This window comes from Antechinus flavipes, chromosome 2 (assembly GCF_016432865.1).
Source record: "Antechinus flavipes isolate AdamAnt ecotype Samford, QLD, Australia chromosome 2, AdamAnt_v2, whole genome shotgun sequence".
NCBI lineage: Eukaryota > Metazoa > Chordata > Mammalia > Dasyuromorphia > Dasyuridae > Antechinus > Antechinus flavipes.
The window spans coordinates 623529188-623550582 of NC_067399.1; the positions used below are offsets into that span (position 1 = coordinate 623529188).

Below are 21395 nucleotides of genomic sequence, written 5' to 3' on the forward strand. Positions count from 1 at the left end.
CCCTCTAGTGCCTATAATATAGGAGGTTCACACTCCTCATATCCTAGTCAATTTATGGTTTTCTTTTTTAGAAATAATATTAAAAAATGAGCACAGCGCTCCAGATAGTATCTTACTTGCATAATTTAAGACCAAGGACTGACCACTAAACCACTCTGCAAAAGAAAAGATATTTCATGTTAACCTATTAATAATCTTTTTTTTTGCCTTTTCATTTAAGCATATCTAAATTTCTTTCTCTCTTTCTTTCTCTCTCTTTCTCTCTCTCTCTCTCTCTCTCTCTCTCTCTCTCTCTCTCTCTCTCCATATATACATCTATATGTATTCATACATATAGATGTATATATATGTGTGTGTGTGTGTATATATATATATATATATACACACACACACACACACACACACATATATATATATATATATACACCAGTATAATTGTCCTGATTACAGCCATAGACCTGTGGGGTCAAATACTAATAGAAATGGGGTTACTAAAGTAGTTTTCTCCCCCCCCCCCCCCTCTCTCTCTCACACACACACACACTCTTTCGATCTCACTCTCTCTCTCTTGGTCTCTCCCTATTTATATATCTATCCACACACGTATATTCAAAGTCCTGTATACACATACACACACATACATAAATTCATCATATTATATGTAGGTATATATGCATATATGTATAGATAGATATAGAGATGTTTGCATATGTGTGTGTGTGTCGTAGAGAGATCCCAGCAGATTTTATATTGACTTAGAAAGTAACATATTAATTTTATGTTGTTCTATTGTATCTGTACTTATTTGGTTAAATATTCCTAATTACGTTTTGATCTGTTTAAGTCCCACTTAGGGGTTCAGTGGTAGGCAGCTTTTTGATATCTGTCATACTATATCTTTCCTTTTGATCTACAAGGCAAATATGAAAAAACATGTTTTTGCTCACCATAACATTTAATTTTTTATACTTTACTTTTGTTGTAATCAACTTTTTTCCTTATCATTTAGATAATTTATTTTAATCAATTAATTAATTAATTAATTTACTTTTAGGAGAAGTATTTCTGGATAGAATTTTTAACTTAAGATTAACAGGTTCTAACACCACTTGAACACTAACTATCTACATGGCCATAGGAAAAATATTTTGTGTCCTAGTTTCCTTTTCTGTAAAGAGGAAATTGATGCTTATAGTTCCTATCTCATATAATTGTTATAAAGTTCAAAGGAGATAACATTTATATATGTAATATATTTTTGGAAATCTTAGAGTGCTCTGAAAACATCAACTATCATTTCTCCTCTACTTGTTACTCTCTAAATACCTATCTGGAGGAAGCTGTGAAAGAAGAAAAAATTCTATTTGCCTAAGATGATTTTACAATAGATCATTTTTCTTACTCCTTTAAAGTTTTGATGTTGCATGAAAACAGGGAAAGACATTGTCATTTTCATATCCACAACTCGAAATTATTAATGTAAGCTAAATGCTACACATGAAAGCATGATGCTTATATTTACAATGTTGAGGTAATAAGTAATCTGGACTTATGATCCATTTTTTACATATATTATATATATGTATGTATGTGTGTATGCCTGTATACATGTATATTTATATGTGTGTGCATAGAGGAAGGATATCATAATGACTAAACATGTGGTTTTGAAGTCAGGAAAACCAGGTTTCAAAATTTACTAGGTTATCCTGAGCAGATCAATTTGAATTCTAAAGGACAGTTATAGAGAGTTGTCATTCTATATCTGTGAAGTTTCCATACTAGGATTCCTCCACAAAGATAAAAATGTTAGATTGGGACTAATTAATAATACCGACACATTATTTTAAAATAATTAACATTAAAATAAATTATTATTTTAGATGAAATAATCTTCCAGGGAACAGCTGGTACCATAGTAACCATGCTATAAGTAGAATATTTGTTTTTCAGTAGGCAGCATTTTACCACATAATTTAAACCTACAAACACAAAGTGGGGAAAAATACCTTCATATAGACCTGAGTCTACAACCGAATTGTTCTGGAAACTTTGAATATATCAATATAGCTGAGGTCATTAGAACATAGATTATAAGTGGAAAAGGACCTTAGGTATCATCTAGTCCATCCCATATTTTATAAATGAGGAAACTAGTTCGAGAAAAGGTAAATGAATTGTCCAACATCACAGAAGAGATAAATAGCATAGGCAAAATTTGTGATCTTGTCCTAGAAATCCAAATTCAGTACTTGTGATAGAAGTATCTTTTTCAAGGACTCTTAACCTGCTTTTCAAAAACATATTTTTTACTTTAAAATATATGTACATATAATTATATTTCAGTATAATGTATTGATATTTAATTTGTTTTATATGTTAATTTTATATTAAAATAATTAGTTTCCTTTGTAATCCTGCATCTTTTATTTTATGCATTTCTGGCACATTTTTCAAAAGGGAAGCCATAGCTTGTATTACAACATGCAAAAAAGTTAATAAATCTTTAGCTACTCCATGCAGTCTAGTTTAGGTTTTTTTTCTCTAAAATTAGGTTAAAATTTAACTTGTTCAGTGTATTAAGGCTTAAATTACTGATGTAGATTCTTGGTGACTTTAATCGATAAGGAGGAGTGATCCTTAGGACTGATGCATTCTCATGAATTAGAGTACCACCATGGCAAAAGTATAGGATCCAAAACAATCAAAAATGCATCCTTGATGCTACTATAAAGTAAATCTCTTTTTTTTCCAAATGTTAAATATTCTAAGACCATCTTTTTTTTTTTTTTTTTTTTTTTTTCCTACCCAGTAGACTAGCCTGTCAGGGCTGGCACACTATTTACACTATGGTAAATAAATAAAATATTTAGATAGTAAAAAAATAAATTTTAAGAGGGAGTACTATAAAGTGGGAAAATCATGAAGGGCTTTATTTAAAAGGTGGCATCTGACTAATAAATATTAATAATAATATGTCATAAATTTAAGACCTTCACCATCCTGCTTGCCCTCTAACAAAGGAGGATAAAAAAGAATGGTCTGAAACCAGAAATGAAGAGAGGACAATGTTACAAAAGGCAAGGGACCCTTCTCTCTCATCTTTAAAGGCCTGTGCTGAAGTGACATGACCTTTTCTCAGGAGGACACCCGAGCAATGGAATGATGGAGAAGGATAAAAGCAATCCTAAGAAATCTACATGCCTTCCACTTTCTGCTTCATGAAGTTTTGGGTGACCTTATTCAGCTGTTTCACTGTCCATCAAGAAATAAGATTGTTTTAAGAACTTTCTTCTTTTGGAAACTTGTAAATGTAATCTGACAAGCTGTAGGAATAATTTCACCTTATCCAGTGAAGCAAAATCAAATAAGACCTTGCTAAAAGGACAGTGGAAAGGAGAAAAGACAGAAAGAACCCTGGCCATGAAATCTGAGCAAGAAAGGAATTAGAATATTTCTGCAATTACAGAGTGATATATCTCGTGCATCTCATTTGAATTTATTAAATGACTCTGAATCCACATTCTATGTTCCTTATTGATATATATAGTGCATATTTATATAAGCTGTTCACTAGCTTCAAGTTCACAACCTGAACATGTCAAGAGAAGTGAATTTCTCAATGAGAAAGCTTTCTCTTTATTTATTAATGCCATTCTTCATTGTTTTCATGTTTAAGTTCCTTTCTCAAAAAAGCAGAAAGTTTCTGAGTAAATCTATGCAACACACATAAATTTCTACTTTTTTTAGGCAAGAACCTATAATAGAGGGAGGGAAAACACACAGGACCAGATGTCCAGAGGCTTGGGTTCTAATTATTATGTACTGTTACACTGCTAAACCTTGCCCCTGAACCCATATCCCTGCCTCACTTAAATCCAATTCACTTGCATATCATGTTATCACCTTGCTGATATCATGGTTCAAAGGACAAACATCAAGCTCTATGAGTAGGAGGTAGGAACTGCCTCAATGGAATTGGCTAATTGGGCAACAAACCTCTTTCCTTTCCCTTTTCCTTTCTCATGTTCTGCCCAAAGGACTATAAATTTTGATCACTAAAACCTCACTAGATGTCTTGGGGTTTAAGGTCAAAATTTCTTTCTTAAGGAAGAAAATCTTAAACCCAAACCATTCTGGTTCTCAATTATTGACCAACAATAAGTCCCAGGCCAAGCCCACTTGGTAATTGTTTGGGCCCAGGTGGATCAGGGTATATGTAAATAGAAAGGCATTGAATTGGATAAATTAAGAGTAGTTAAAGAACTCAGATTAAAAAGACCAAAGTCTCTCCCACTGCATCCAGGGCCATCTCTAGTCATCTTGATCTAAATCTTGCCACCAGATCTAGATTACTAGAGGAAAAATTAGGCTTGTGACTTTATACATCCCTCCTTACTTAAATTCATTTGCATGTGATGGCATCACCTCCCTGATATCATGGGCCTCTTCAAGAAGGAGAAACAACAGAAATCTTCCACCAGTGACCTCTCTTGCTTCTAGTTTTCTCTTTTGTAAACTGATGGGGTCTACATCTCTCTGATGACTCCTAATTTTAATTAGAAATTGTTTTCTTCAATTATCTAATTCAGTAATTAAAAAAAAATGTTTACTGAGGAGACATTCAGATTTCTTCAGAACAGTGAAAATTCTGTCACAATGCGCTCAAAGACTCTTCAGCAGGTACATCTACTTATAGCACATTTCTGGCCTTGGACTCCCGAATAATTATAGATGATACAATTGAATTCAATTAAAAATTGTTGATTTTGTGTGTGGAGGAGGAGAGAGAACAAAATGGGTCAAGTTTGGTTCTACATTTTTATGTAATTTGTATTTAATTGCCTAGATTTGACCTGAGTTTGTTCTTGTAAAAGCCTCTGATATCCCTACAATATTGCACAGCCTCCCAAATAAAGAAAATGACAGGGCTTAACCTTCTGATAGAATGAAAGACTGATTTGAAAGTCTCCTTTTGCTGGAGAATATCCCCCAGGATTGTGTGATATTTTTACATGTATGTGTATAAGTTCATGCATATATGTGCATGTACACATGTATATGTGTGTCTGCATGTGTATATATGTATATGCATAATTCATATGCACAAATATCCATATATGCATTCCTTTTTTTCTGGGGACTTTTGTTATTTACCTATTAAGTATTATTCAAATGATGTTTGTTAAACTCTCAAGTTCCAGTCTTATTATTGGTGCATTGTTTTTCAACAATGTCTAATTTTTCATAACCACATTTGGGCTTTTCTTTGCCATTTCTTCTCTAATCATTTTATGGATTAAGAAATTAATTGCCCAGGGTCACCCAGCTAAGAAGCGTCTGAGGCTAGATTTGATTTCAAGAATATGAGTTTTCCCAAATCTGGGACTGGTACTCTATCCACTGTCCCAGCTAGCCTGCCTCTTGAATTTATTGACCTCCAGTCAATTTAACCACTTTAAGAAGAATTATTTTCCATTAGGTGCTAGACTCCCAATCAGATAATTCCATCCTACCCTTCATTTCCTTCAAAGATAAACTGAAGTACTCAATGAAGGCAACTCGGGATTTTGAGTCAGAAGATTTGGATAAAAATCTTGTCTTTGCTACTTATTAGTAAGTATAACCTTGGACACCTCAGTTCAGATCATTGTTTAAGAGTTAAAAGTGATCTAAGAGGAAAATGATTTTAAATTGTAGATGAAGAAACTGAGTCATAGAAAAGTTAAGTGACATACTTGCACACACTTGTCACAAAAATAATTTAAACCAATACCTTCCTAACTCTGAGACTTAGGCCTCTTTTCTCCATATCAATTTGCCTCAGTTTCCTAATCTATAAAATGAAGTGATTGAACTAAAAATCCTCAAAATTCCTTTCCTGTTTAATTTATGATCCTACAACATTAATGCGATATATCATGGACCAAAGTTAAGTATAATGTAGATTCAAAAAATAAGAGAATACAGGAGAAATTTTAACTTTTATACACAAATCGGAAGGAAAAAATGCTTGCAACTTAGATGTGTTAGAGGAAAAATATAGAAAAGCTTCACAAAGGAGTTGATACTTAGAATGAGCCTTGATCTGAGTCTGAGAAATCCAAAAAGCAGGGGTGAGCATAGAAGTGTATTTCAGATCTGAGAAATCTCTTCTGAGTTCCTGTCCTATAATGCTTTGGTATCAATAGGCCGTACTTTAAAGAGAATCACTGAATCATATGTAATCTGGGATACTTTAGGACCAGGGCAATTCTCTCATTAGGAAATGGTGCTGCTGGATATAGAGAGATGCCAAAATTGAAAAGAACAGGGAAATTTAAGAGAAGAAAGTCTGGTGAGAATATAGAGAAGGGTGTCACATGGTTATCACCTGAGTGTCACCTTGCCTTTTCTTCAAACACATTGAGACTTGAAGCAACCAGCCTCAATTCAGATTCTGAATCCTGATAAAAGCTCCACAGAGATGAAGATAATCTGGGGTGTGCCACAGCCAGCTGGGAAAACAGCTAAGTTTTCCTGTGATGCTGATATAACAAAAGACCTGCATTAATTTAATAGAGTAAATACAATGAAAACCAGGAAGGTTTTCAAAGTACTAGTTAGAATCTGTTACATAAGGAGAGATAGCATTTGAGAATGCAGTGAAGCTAGAAATGGCTTGTTGACTTTAGTTAAGCCTGAATACCAATTGAACCATGAAAAATAGGATGGAGCCAGATTGCAAAGGACCATAAACACTAAGCTAAAACTTTTGTATTTTGTATTTCTTAGACACAATAGATGACACCTATCTATTTATGTTTTTTGAACAGGTGATTGAAAAAAATTGTTGAGGGTGGGTTCATTTTGACAGATGGAAATAGTCCTTTTTTAGAAGTAATTCTTATTTCAGAGACAATTTTCAAGTCTGTTCAATCTCAGTAATTCATTTAAGAGACACATAGCAACATAAGAATTGAAATTTGAGAAGAAATCATTTACTTTGAAAAGCCAAGGCAAGTTGTTCTTAGAAGTTATTATGGACTGGTCATATAGACTTAAAAATAAATAGCAACTAATGTCAGTCTCACTTTTGGTCAGATTTTCATTTGAAAATCTATTCTTTTTTACCTATAATTTGTTTTATGGGAGTGTCACACTTCTCTTGGTTCTAGCTATAATCATGTAACCTGGAGAATTCACTCCATTAAACAGCTCCAGTAGGTTTTCTGTGATTCCTCAGCTGGCAAGCTGAGATATCAATTGATCACAAAAATTTTATTTGAAAGGAAAAAAAAACAACAACAGTCAGGTACATATTCTGTAAAAAGGAAATCAAAGAAAACAAAAATCACAAAATGCCCCACAGTTTTGAGGCTTCCACAACAAATATCACTCACACTACCTTCATATGAGGAATTCCTTTATGCATCTACAGATCACTGCCTGTAGGAGAATGTAAGCTCTCTTAGGGCAGGGACTATTTCATTTTTCTTTGTGTCCCAGTGCCTTAAACAATGTATGGTTCATCATAAGTGCTTAATAATTGCTGATGGGTTGATTGAACCTAGTATCACTTCATGATATTCCCTTAAAGTTCCATCTTCTTCATTTTAGAAATGTTTGCCACTTTTCTTTTCAAGCCTTTTTGGTTCTCCTTCTCTCTGCCAGAGGAGCTGACATCTTCTATCTACTCTTCAGAGTCCGTGAATATTATGAGAGAGAGGATGAAAGTTACTCTTCTGGTCTGCTCAGTGTTATACAGTTCTATCAATAGCATCATCATTCTAGGCATCAGTGACTAAAGCTCTGGGACTAAAATTGGTCATTTCTGAATTTAAACATCAGACAAGTGTGTGACCCTTTACAAATCACTTCTCTGCCTGTGTTTCATTAACTGTAAAATAGGGATAACTATAGACTTACTTTGCAGATTATTATAAGGATTACATTAAAGCCCTTTAGAACAGTGCCTGGCACATAGTAGGTAATTAAATGCTTGTTTCTTTTTCTTCTACTCCACTTCAAAATTCCTTTTTGCCAGACAAAGGATTTTCTCCTGCTGAGGTTTATCTCTGTTTTAATTTAGACACTTTTGGATGCATGGGAACTCATCCTAAAATGAGGCTATTTTATACACCCCCTCTTGCTGAAGTCTGCTCTAGCACAAAGCTACAACTTGAGTTGTCAAGGATGCCTGTGTTCCTATGGAACAGAAACTAATGTTAAGCCCAGTGATGAAACCACTTTTAACTATAAAGTTGGGCTTTTTTTTTTTTTTCCCCAAGGAGGAAAAGAATGTTTCATCAGAAAAAGCACTAAATTTAAAATCAGAGGAATTGGACCAGATAAGAACAATACATGGAGCAATGGATTTGGAGTGGGAAAGATCTGGATTCAAATACTACCTCAGATACATGTTAGTTTTGTAAATGTTGTGGCTTTGTGAAATAGGTTCACTAGATCTTTCTTCCTTTGCCAAGTTTTCTCATTTTAAAAGTGAATGTGGTTGGATTTAATGAGCCCAATGTTCCCCTTCTACTTTCAAATATATAATCCTATTATTTTTTTCAACTAAATAGTTTGGAAACTTGGACTTGTCACTTTTCCACATCTGTAAAATGAAAGGCTTCAATATATGCTTTCTAAAGTCTTTTCTACTTATGAAAGGGAAATAAAAGTAAATACTCTCCAAAGTATCTTCTAACTTGCATCCTAGGTCTTTCATAATTTATTCAAGATTGGAGAAGGCATTTCCTAATTCTACTAAAATTAATTCAGAATATAAGAATCTATTATGCCTCTAAGAGAAAAATCCTGGCCACTCCCTCAATTGCCAAGAAAATGGTATTCTCAAAGACAACTAATATCTTCACACCCTGAGCCTCCATTTATCCTCATTTATCAGGATCCTGCAATTGGTAGGCCAGACCTGTGAATGGTAGCTCTGTCTCAACCTTGGCACACTATCCAATGTGAATTTTAAAATGATTACTATGATAGTAGTGATTTTTTTTTTTTAGCTTGTATTTGTCCTTCCCAACTATTCCTGCCAATATAGTTGTTACAGAACAGTGGTCCTCTGGACTATATAAAAGCTGAAAGCTTTTATATCACATCATGATATTCTTTTTTTTTTCCTTCTTTTATAAACCTGCTGGAAGAAATACACAGAAAATTCTGCAACCTCAAAAGAAAAATCAATCAAATAACCTGCAGCTTGAGAATAATACTTTCACTATTTTTGACCATCAGGAGCTAACCAACCTAAATATAAATGAGGAAATGGTTCTAATGGTATAAATTTGGTCCAGACCCTATTGATTTGGGAGCTCAGTGGGACTAGATGATCTCTAAGGTCTCCTTCTATCTTAAATCCTAATACCTGAATATGAAATTCTTAAATAGATGAAACAGTATAAGTTTGATTCTCAGTAAGTTTAAGCAATGCTGCAGGCTCCTGTCAGTTTTTATATTTGTTAACTTGAAGTTAGACAAACTTTGTCTTTTTCTTTGTCTAAAGAAGATACCATGCTGTCTATTGTCCTTCTCTCTCCTTATTTTAAATATTACTTTGATCTTTTCCTACTATTCAAATCCAAGAGAGAAATAAAGTCGGTTCTTCATTAATATGGCTAAAATAAGTGACCCTAGAAAAGGCACATTACATAGGCTTTGAAAAAAATAGTGGAATAGAGCAGAATTAAATATCTCTCCTAAGAGTTATATGAGTATATAAGAAAATATAAGTATAATCAATGGAAACTTTATCCCACCCCTAAGACTAATCATCCACTGGAATGGGGTAGAATAGGGAGTTCTCATGGGATAACTATGTAATAAACATGTAGCTTGAGCTAACAAATCTTTTCAGTATCAAATTCAATCTAAATCAAAGATTCTTAAGATTTCTATATGTCACAGATCCTTTTTGATTTTCAGGTTAAAACTATGAATCCATCTTAGAATAGTGCTCTTAAGCAAACATAAATATCATTTAGAGATTAACAAAACAAAGATGGAAATTTATTTCAGATACAAATTCAGGGACTCCCTTAAAGTTATCCATAAAATCTAGGCTTAATACACTTGAACTAACAAAACCCTTTAATTTTATAGATGAGTAAACTGAAATCCTTCAATTACTTTTGTATTTTACAATTTGATCCATAATATAAAAGAACACAGATAACGATAGTGTCAAAAATGATGAGGATAGTGAAAACAATTATTTATATTGTAATTGAAGAAGGTAATTATAGTTGAAATCATATTGACCAGTATAGAGCTTGGGTTAAAACACTGTCATTTACTAAATGCATGAAGTTAGGTCAATTACTTCACATCTCTAGACTGCAGTTTTTCTTTCTGTAAAGGAAGGAATTTGACTAAATTATTTTCAATACTTCCAGTTCTTAATAATATTAAATGATTTTGTTATTTGAAACATTGTCTTATTATGAATCATGTGTCTTTATCCCTAAACCATTGGGGTTCCTAGTGAAACCCTTTGAGATTCATTTTCATATTTCTTTGGGCTCACAATCAATTTATATTGGATATTGTGGGACTCTTGATCAGCCATTAGTCCAATTTCTCAAGTAGTTATTTCAGAAATACAAGATTCTAATAAAGAATTGTCTTCAACGAAAGCATATCAATTAATTATATTACATTCTCAATTATATTATATTCTCAATTTTAGCTTTCTTTATATTGAAGCTTTCATTTGATGCTTTAAACAAACCACTGAAGAGGTAGGTAGTAAGTGTTATGAGCAGGCCTCAGAGTCAGGAAGAACTAGATCCAAGATCTTCTCTTAACATATAGGCATGCAGTATGTCATTCTGGACAAATCACAATATTTCAACACCCAAAGTAACTTTCCAGGACTATGAAATAGAGTTCTAGATATGCAAGTAGTGGGGAGAGCTTCTCACTGTAGAGCCAACCAATAAAATCATAGTTCTAGACAAAATATATTAATAAAATAATAGTACCTTAAAATTGGAAACGGCCTCAGAAGTCTTTTTTTTATCTCATGCCTTCAACCCCTCAAACTGTCTATAGCATTAAGATAAATGAAAATAGCTTCCAGTGATAGGGAGATTATTATCTCCTGAGACATCCCATTCTACTTGTAGAAAGCTATAATTGTAAGGAGGTTTTCTACATTTTCATAGGGAATTTGCCTCTTTACAATTTTTATATATTGTTTGTACATACTTCCCTCTGATATCAAGGAAAACAATTCAATGCATCTTGTAGATGCTATACTTTCAAATATGTCAGAATAGCTATAATTGTTCCTCTACTCTAACCCTCCACACCAATTCCAGTTCATCTCTGGAAATAAATTCTTTTTACTTGCAACTTTGCTTAATGCCCTTCCTTCTATCCCTTTATCTATCTATCTATCTATCTATCTATCATCTGTCTAAATTTCTTCCAGGTCTAATATATGTTCATTTAAAGTCATTTTTTTAAATGACTTTCTTAGTTTTGATATTGCTAGTAAGTTTTTTTTTTTTTTTTTTTTTTCCATTTGAGCCAATCTTTAACTTATAAAGGCATGTGGAAAAAAAATTAAAAGCCAAAAATTTTTTTTCTCCTTGAGGTAGATTTTTTTCATTCACTGTTAATCAAGACAATTAAGATAGTTTGGTTTGATTATTTTCTGGGGTTCCCAACATAAACTAGGACATAAAATTTTATGTCTGTTGATTGTGATCCCTTATCCCCATTCAGAAGTAGGATAATATTTATTAATTCAATCAAATGATCTTATAGTAATGCTTACAGGCAGAGCCTACCATTCTAAATCCACATTCAATATTAATATCCAATTTCATACTCTAAAACTAATTTCCTGAAAGCCAGACAGTAAGTATTCAACTTGTTGAGGGAAACAATTCATCAAAATACCATGTATGTACTTTATGTACTTTAAGCTTCCTTGAACCAGGGTTATAGTAAATAGCAGGAATTTGGGTATCCTTTTGAGATAGTTGTGGTTTCAGAATTTTCTTTTTAAAGTTTAAAATAAGTTTGTGTTTGTTCCTTGCCAAAGATATTTATCAAAACAAACTTGATTAGTTTCTATTGATTGTGGAAAAGAGTGAGAAAGTAGGGTTTTTAAAATAGCTAATAGGTGAGCCAATATTTTATTATACTTGATTGCCTCATTCAAACTAGTAGTAGTGATAATAATAAGAATTTAATTTCATATGTTACTTTATATGGAAATGGGCTGACAAAGCCATTGGAGTTCTGGTCTTTCAGTAAGGACTCAGACTTATCCTCTGATATGAATGATTATATAACCTTTCAGTGCCTCATGAAAATCTGTAAGACTAGAAGTTCCATAAAATTTATGACTAAGTTTTGGATGAGTTGCTGGCCTAGCATGAAATCTCTTTCTTCATGATCCAACAGAGAACTGTACAATTTATATTACCTCATCTAGTCATTAAAACACCTTGAGAATTAGGTGGCACTAACTAATGGTGTTCATTTTATTTTTTACAGCTGAAGAAAATAAGGTTCAGAATATTTCTATAATTCCCTTAAGTGGGGTGGTAGGGGTAGAGACTTGAATCCAAGTTTTCTTTCGTCCAAATTCTTCCCATCACATTATAGTGACCCTCTGAGGAAGAAAATTATAATAGTCTCTAACTATTCCCTCCCAACAAAACAAAACAGAAACAAATAAAAACCACAAACTTCACACACATCATTAGGGGAATATATATATATATATATATATATATATATATATATTATATATATATATATATATATATATATATATATATTTAAGGTATTTTATAGTGAGTAAATAACAGGTCCAGACAAGTTACAGAGAGAGTACTAAATTATCTTTCTACAAGGGCATCTCAGCAGAGGCTTAGCTCAGTGAAAACTTAAATAACTGCATAATGCTTTAAAGACAATCCAAATAGAATGTGTTGGAAATGGAAATTTCTGCAGGTCAGTGAGTGTAGGTCAGTGGAATTATGACTGATAGATGTCATCAGGAGAAGAGAATAGATACAAAATCAAGAATCTGGAAGAGACCTTAAAGAATGTTAAGACAAATGACCTTATTTGACATATAGAATAGGAACAGGACAAATAGGTGGCTCAGTATATAGAATGCTGGGTATGGAGTCAGGGAGACATCCTCCTGAGTTCAATTCTACCCTTGGACACTTATTAGCTATTAATGCTATTTGCCTCAGTTTTCTCTCTTGTAAACTGAAAAGGAAATGGCAAATCACTATGGTATCTTTGCCAAGAAAACCACAAGTGGGGGGTATGAAGAGTTGGAAATAGACTGAATGAATGAGCAATAACAAAAATGGAATTTTAAAGTTACAGAGCTAGTATGTGGCAGCACTAAAAATGGAACATGGTGATAGTGCAAGCAGGTTTTCCTAAGCTTTTTTTTCTTTCTGTTATCCTGTCTTCTGCTTGTGGCTAATCATATCTCCACCTGAAGGCCACACACACACACAAAAAAAATCTTTTGAGTGAGCCTTCTCTCTTGGTTCAAGCAACCAATAAGAGTAATATTCACTATGAACTTTAGGAGAGACATTTGACTACTTTAAATCTGGCACAGAACACAATTCCTTGTACATAATAGATGCTCAGCGAATGTTTGTTAAATGAATTAATCAAAGGTCATTCCACTCAGCAAAAAGTAATTTTCAAGTTAATTCTGCTGACTATTTTCAACTGTCACCACAAACAATATTGTTGTCCCCAAGCAAGGAAAGAATCGTAGTATATCTTAGCAAAAAACAAACCTTAAATCTCTTCTGAATCTTTCCTTTCTTTTAATATCAAGAAAATTGAAATCTGGGGAAAAGAAGTTAACTTCTTAAAGTCATATGGCTGGGAAATTGCAGATCCTAGACAAAACTTCACATACTCTGATTCCAAATTCAATTTCTTTTCCTATGTACAAGATGAAAACTTAACAATATTCCTCTGATATATGACCATCCTAATAAAGGACTATAGGTTTATGGCATTTATTTCTGAGGGGGATATGTTATTCTGGCCTTTGAGTTTTATGCACCCTGTCTTCTTAAGGCGGAATGTAGCTGGGCAGAAAAAGAATATTGCTAATGGGCAAATGTCTCAAATAAGATGTCCTTTTATTATGTTGAATTATATTCATAGTAATGGATTTTTAACAACTTTGTAAACAAGGGAGAAAAAAAAGAAAGAAAAAAATAGTTTGAACCCAAAGGTTAATGAATGAAACATAGTATTCCTGATCTTGAATAAGGCAATTGCCCTCTTTGGTTATTAGTTTACTGTTCTTCAACATAAAAAAAAAAAAAAAAAGGAAGCTGAAGTAAACTATTTCTAATATACAAGTGGGCATTATCAGGAAAGCCACATACCCACATATATGCATGGAATTAAATTCAACAATCATTTATTGTATTTAAAAGAATAAAATATAGAAGGAATCTATATTTAAGAATTACATATATATTGCTGATGCTTAATTTTTGCAAGGTAGGTCACTTGCTATTTTGAAAGGAGATTTTTAAAAATATTTTAAATGACTTCAAAGTACTTGTAAACAACAGTGTCAGTGAAATTTTAAAAATACTTAAGAAGTATTTATGTTGTGTGTGCAAGAAAGTGTGTTAAGTAACACAGTCATACCCCAGCTCTTTAAAGAGTTCATGAAATTCTCTGAATACAATAAATTCTCACTTTTGAGCAGAAGTCCTATTAATATTATTTTAATAAAGTCTAAATTATGAAATATTTTAAAATGAATAGTTGTATTACTTAATATATAAAATATATAATTTAAACACATATGGTTATACATATCAATGGATAGTGAGTGATCCTTGTTAGAGGCCTTGGCTGTCTTTCATTAATTGAATATAAAAATATAATTATATTAACCATTTGTAATTACTGCATTGACCATTTGTAGGCAAAGCTTCAAAGTCATCCAAATGAAATGAAGAAAAACCAGGTATTGCCCAAAGTTAGCTCAAACCTAAACACTATAAATACACTTACATTACTTTGTATTTAGCATATTTAATACAAAGATTAATCTATATTATAGTTCTAAAGAATAAATATGCCAAAAAAGGTAACTCTAAATAAATAAAGTTTTATATAGTAATCAAATCGGCTATCACTATATCTTAGTAGGATTCAAGTTCTTCAACCTTATCTAGAGAATATTAGAGCTAAGACTCATACACACATATTCTGACATGAAGTTCAATCCTCTTTCCACTACATGCTATAAGCACAAGAGGAAAAAAAAAAAGACTGAATACCATCCTATAATATATATGCATCAGTGTTGGTCCAAAGAACAAAATTCTTGTTTTTAGAGTTAGAATGCACCTCATTGTCCATTTATTCTGATCTCCTCACTTTGTAGATGAGGATATTGAAAGAACACTTATCTGGGGAGCTTGTCTAAGAAAGCTGGGATTATATAAAAGAGACCTGTGGTGAATAATTTTGTAAAGTTAATATCAAACTAATAATTTATTTATTTGTAGAGAATAAAGGGCAAATATTAAAAGGCAAAAGAATTTGAACCTGGGTCTTTTGGCTTTAAATTCATTGTTTTTTCCACTGGACTATTTTCTCCATAAGAATTACTAGATACTAGAGGGAAATAGTACTTATTTTTGATGATAGGAAGAATATTTCAATATCTTATTTTATAGTTGATAAGCAGTGTGAGACTGAGTGTTCAAGTTGGAATTTTAAAATTTGCATTCTGATTGTGACACAAAATTTTGTGATCATTTACCTCTACAGGACTCCAGAAACTCATTAAGACTCATTTGCCCAGTCACAGATCTTTCAATTTACCTCGTTGGAGAGTATTCCCACACAGTATAAATCACTAAATTATCTAGATGGGACCAAGCAGTATGAGCAATTTGTATGAGTTTGAGCAGTTACTAGAACTAGTGAATAGGAAAGAGAGCAATTTCTTCCTAATTGAAAGCAAGAATCTCCAGGCTAAGTGCCTCTGATACAATTTTCAGTGGATTTATATTTTAAAAAAATCATTCATTACATTTCATTGCAAGAAATTCATCTTGTATTCTGTGTCATGGAATACAATTGTTCTTTATGTACATTATAGACATAAGAAGAAGAATTAAAAAACAAAACAAAACAAAACATTGGACGTACTTGGATCCGACAAGATGGAATCGGTTTTCGGCAAAAACTGATCACAGCGGACTCCTTGGTAGCCTTCTTTGCACCTGAGGAGAAGGGGATAAATGACAAACGTACACATGGGATAGTGAAAGTTTAGCCTCACACCAATGAGTGAGGATTATTGGCACCAATTATACAAATGATTTTTAAAGTATTGGCCTGTTTATTTTTATGCACCATTGGTAAATCAATTTATTTTGACTCTAAGAAGAGAAAATTAGAGGAAATTCTATGTATTCTCCATAAAGGCTTTCCCTTGATTTGGAAGTTTTGTCTGCTTTTAGAGAAGGCATTTTATTATAGCCAACTCTTTACTATGATTTCTTCTTTTGGTTGTTCCATTTACTACCTATATGACTGTGAAGAACTCACAGCTATTTAAACTCACTGGAACCCAGCATCCTTTTCTGTAAAATGAGGGCTTCAATTTGATGACTGATAATGTCTTTTCCAGTTCTCAATCTGTGAATAATATGAAAACTAGGCCCAGGTAAATCTAGGTCTTTTATGCAAAACACATACATAAAATTTGACATTTTTTTGAAAGGTGGAGAGTTTGCTTGTTTTACAAATCTTGATGAATGAACATTAGAGAAAATGAAGTTTCTTAAAAGAGGTATGCAATAAATTATTTTGTAAAATTAAAAACCATCCCTTAATTATTCTGTACTGAAAAAGTGCTACACTTGGAATCAAGTACATTTAAGTTCAAATCCTACCTCAGAGACTTGTTAACTATATCATTAGAAAATACTTAATATCTAAGCTTCATTTTCCTTTTCTGTAAAATAGGGATTAAATAATACCTGGCACTCTGGTTTATTGTGAAGATCAAATGAGATAAAATATGTAAAATATGGTCCAAATCCTAAAGCTTTATATGGAGTCATACATCTACAACTTGAACTTCAGAATCCATCTAATTATCCCCCTTCATTTTATAAACATACAAATTTGTGCCCAAATATGTTATATAACTTACCTAATGTCACTCATTTATATGGCAGAGCACATGATTCCAAGGCTTGTTAGGAAATATTAATGTTTTTTTCCATTATACCATAATTTCATATTATTGCCTTGATTATTTTCAAGTTGAGCCTTGTTGTAGGACCAATGATTTCAGAATCTGTTCTTACCATATATAAAACAAAACTCTAAGAGTACATTTGATTTTAGGAAGATAAATTAATATACTCTGGTACTTTTGCTTATACCTTCTGAGCTTGTGAAATAGGAGAATAGACATTCACCTGGCTCATCAGGAGGCAAAGGAAGGGAATTTAACCAGAAATCTGAGTGATGGGGCCTGAGCCTTGCCAGTCCACTGGAGATGTGATCACTATCAACTCACTCAGTTTTGGTTTCTTGACTGCCTCTGACAAGTGCAGCACATTACTTCAGCTTGTCAGTGCAAGAAATAGGAGTGGAAACCCAGAATGTCTTGCCTTTGAATGATTCCTTAAAATGGAAGGTGGCATTTAATGGGTTTCTTTTTGCTTAATATGTGCTGCTTGAGTTAAGAAAGGCTGCTCCTGGAATAAATTTGTCCTTCTTAGAGCAACAAAATATTAGGCCACTGCAATAAAAGCTAAGAAAAAAACTCAGGTTGTTGGAGATTTATGAAATCTGAAGAGAAATTGTAAAGGGCCAGTACAATTAAAATCATATCAGTGAATTCTTTTCTTACAATACATTTTATTTTTGGTGCATATCAAAACCATTAGGTAAGGCCTATTTCTACCATGTTAGCTGAAAAGAATGACATTAAGATAATTTTACTTCTTTCTATTGTGCATCAAAAGATAATCCTGTAAATGAGTGGCAAGCTGAATTGGCATTTCTCATCACAGGTTGAGAGCCAATGTCTTTGATACTCAAGATACTAAACAGGCTATTGCCAAAACAAAACAAAAAAACCATTACAGCAGTTGCACTTTTTCATAACCTTTCATTATTCATTTAGTAAACTCATATTAAAGGAAGTATATCACTGCTTTGATAAAAGGAAAAAATGATTGTGAAACTTTTCTGGAGAAAATCATCATTTTTGTTTTCTGCTATGCAAAAAGATGTCTAAATGTTGTTTGTTAGTTTGGGCGTGTAAGAAATCACTAGCAAACTAAGCATTTTAAATTTCAACTTGAAGTGATGAGATGAATGCTCTATATGTATAAGATAGATTTGTGTTTTGTTTCTGTTTGTTTTTTTGGTAGAATTTTTATTTCAGCAAATAAGGGCCTCAAACTGGACACTACTCTGTGGTCTAAGCAGTTTTGATTTTTTAAAAAAATGATAATATTAAAATAGTTTTGCATTAATATAAAAGCTTTTCAGTAGAAGCACTTTGTTTTTTCCTTAAGTCAAAATGGATGATCATCATGTCTTTCCCCATCCTTTTGGGGAAAATGAAAACATGAATAACATTCTTAGGCATTAAACTGATTCTTCATGGACATCATATTAAACTAAGTGTTCCTATACTCACATATGCTCAGCTAAGATGACTGTACACAGACCAACAAATCTGAATATGTTTTCTCATCACAATTGATGGAAGATAATAAAATAGATGCATATTGAGGGAACCAAGCTCTATGTTAAGTTAATTTCTACAGTACTACCTGAAGAGGCAAGGTCATTATGAGAGCAGAAAACAATGCTAATTGGTCCCATGTCTTTAAAAATAAGAAATTAAAGTTTCCACTTAAGAATCTCATATGCCAGAACTATGGGTTCAAATACATCATAATGGGTAATTGAATGTAGCCAATAGGCAGTTCAAATGAGAGGATTTGAATTTATAGCAATATTCAAGAGAGTAAGCAAATGGGGAAATCTAAAATGTACTTGGATGAAACAGAAGGATCAGGGTTGAGTGTCTGATTTTTTTTTTTTTTTTGGTTTTGTTTTGTCTTGTTTTGTTTTTAATGAATTGAAGTCTGAAACATGAACTTACATGTTTTATTTTTGTTTTTACTCTTTTGCCTTGATAGTTAAAGAAAAGCAAGAATATTTCAAAGAAAGAGGATTTTGTGATAAACAGATCTTTTGTGTTTTTGAGATAGCAGTACACATTTATCATAAATTATGCTAAATAGACACGAAATGAGGGATTTTCTAATCATAAAAGAAGAGTTAGAAAAGACTTTGGGGGGGAGGGGGAGTCAGCTAGTTCAATCCATATCTGAAAAGGAATTCTACACACACACACACACCCTACCGTATGCAACATTTATTCTTTTCCCTGAATTAGTTTCACAACCTCAACTACCTGCTAGGAATCTCACCTAATGTTCCTTTCTCATCACAAACTCGTGTAAAACAGAAAAGTCCTGCTTTCCTAAACCTACCCCTCCTCCAAACTACCTTATTTCCGTAGATATAACTACCTTTGTGATACCCAGTCAGTTTTCAGACCTTAGAGTAATATATCATCTTTTCCTATATTGATTGGCATCTAAGTGAATATTGGACTTGGAAGCAGGAAGATCAAACTTTAAATCCTGCCTCAAGACAGTTAGAAATGTCCTCTTGGAGAAGTCATCTATTCTCCTTCAGTTTAAATTTCCCAGTTTATAGAATGTGGATAATAGGCATCTACCCTTTCCCCATCATCACCTACCCTCAGTCATCTACCCTCTCCTCTTCCTCACCCCTACTTCCCTGTACCACTTCACCTCTCATCACCAAAGTTGCTATGAGAATTAATTGAGGTAGTATAATCTTAAAGCTCAATATAAATGATGGATAGCTCTTATATTTAAAGGGCAGCTAAGTGGCATAGTAGATAAAGTGCAAAGTTTGGAATCAAGTAGACATTTCTTGAATTTAAGGCAGATCTCAAATATTTGCTATGGGACATAAGCAAGTCACTTAAATCTGTTTGCCTAAAACTTCAAATGACATCACAAAGAGTCTAATGTGACTGAAAATACCAAACAATATAACTTTCAATCAATTGAAAAATCTTGTCAATTTTATTTCTTCAAGTCTTAAATCTACCCCCTGTTGACTCTTTTAAGCCACTTTCCTAGTCCAGACATAGCCAATTCTATTCCGCACTACTGTGCCAACTTGTTGGTCTACCCTGCTTTTAATTTCTCCCCTCTTCATTCTAGCCTTTATATAGCTACCACCTTAAGGTACATAATGCACAGATCTGACTGTTAATTTCTTAGAACTTTTTATCAGCTTCTTTTTACTTTTAGAATATAATACAACCTTTTCAGCTTAGTTAATCCTTAGTTTTGGTTCAGATCAACTTAGTTCTTGTTTAGCTCCTTCACAATCTCTGTTCCAGCCAAATTAATTTACCAGTTCTACCCAAACTTGCATTCTGTTTTCCATCCTTGTGTTTACATAGGCTTTCCCCATGCCACAAAAACCCTCTTACAGGGATATCATATCTTTCTGTTGTCTCTCCAATTAGATTTCTCAAGGGTACAGACAACAAATATATTCAAAATCCGGAAGGGGATCTTTTTACTGTTTTATCTTTTTCTTTATATTCCTAATATTAATTATAGTATGTGTTGCATTACAATTGTTTAATAAAGCTTGTTGACCCAATGAATGTCCCTGTATCCCCACTATGAAACTCAATGCTCTGTATGTAGTTAGCACTTAATAAATGTTTAACTTGAACATCATCAACAAGTGAGAGCCAATTTGTTGTGATGAGAAAACTTTGGCTTTGGAGTTAAGAAGATCTGGGATTCAAGTTGTGTTAGAATAAATATTGATTTTCTGATCATGGGCAAAGTCACTTTGCCTCTCTGTGGCTTAGCTAACTTAAGAAGACTGATAAAAAATGCTTCATAATTCATGACAGAGAGATGATAAATTAATATGTTTAATGTGAAACACATTTTTGAACTTGGTCAATGGAATAATTTGCTTTGCTTGGATATGGCTACATTATGAATTTCTTTCTTCTCCTACCTCAGGGAAAGAAGCAAAAATTCTGTTTTATTTTTAAATTGAAAAAACTACAAATTACAAAGAAATTAATGATCTGTAACAGTGGAGGAAATTTTCACACAAGGACTTCCTTATACTGACATGATCACAAGTCCAGAACAATAAGAATAACAAATGAAAATAAGTGGGGAAAAAAGACATCAGATTTTCACATGAAAAGATTTATTAATGGTGAATTTACTAAAGCCTGA

At 32.8% G+C, this 21395-nt stretch overlaps 1 protein-coding gene across 1 annotated transcript in view; it reads right to left on the reverse strand.

Annotated features, from left to right (window-relative positions):
• NRG3 (neuregulin 3) overlaps positions 1–21395 on the reverse strand; it is a 1146384-nt gene that overhangs the window by 290632 nt on the left and 834357 nt on the right. Inside the window, exon 3 of the mRNA XM_051981962.1 lies at positions 16192–16265. Coding sequence (XP_051837922.1) covers positions 16192–16265 — 74 coding nt within the window. The remainder of the gene's footprint in view (positions 1–16191; positions 16266–21395) is intronic.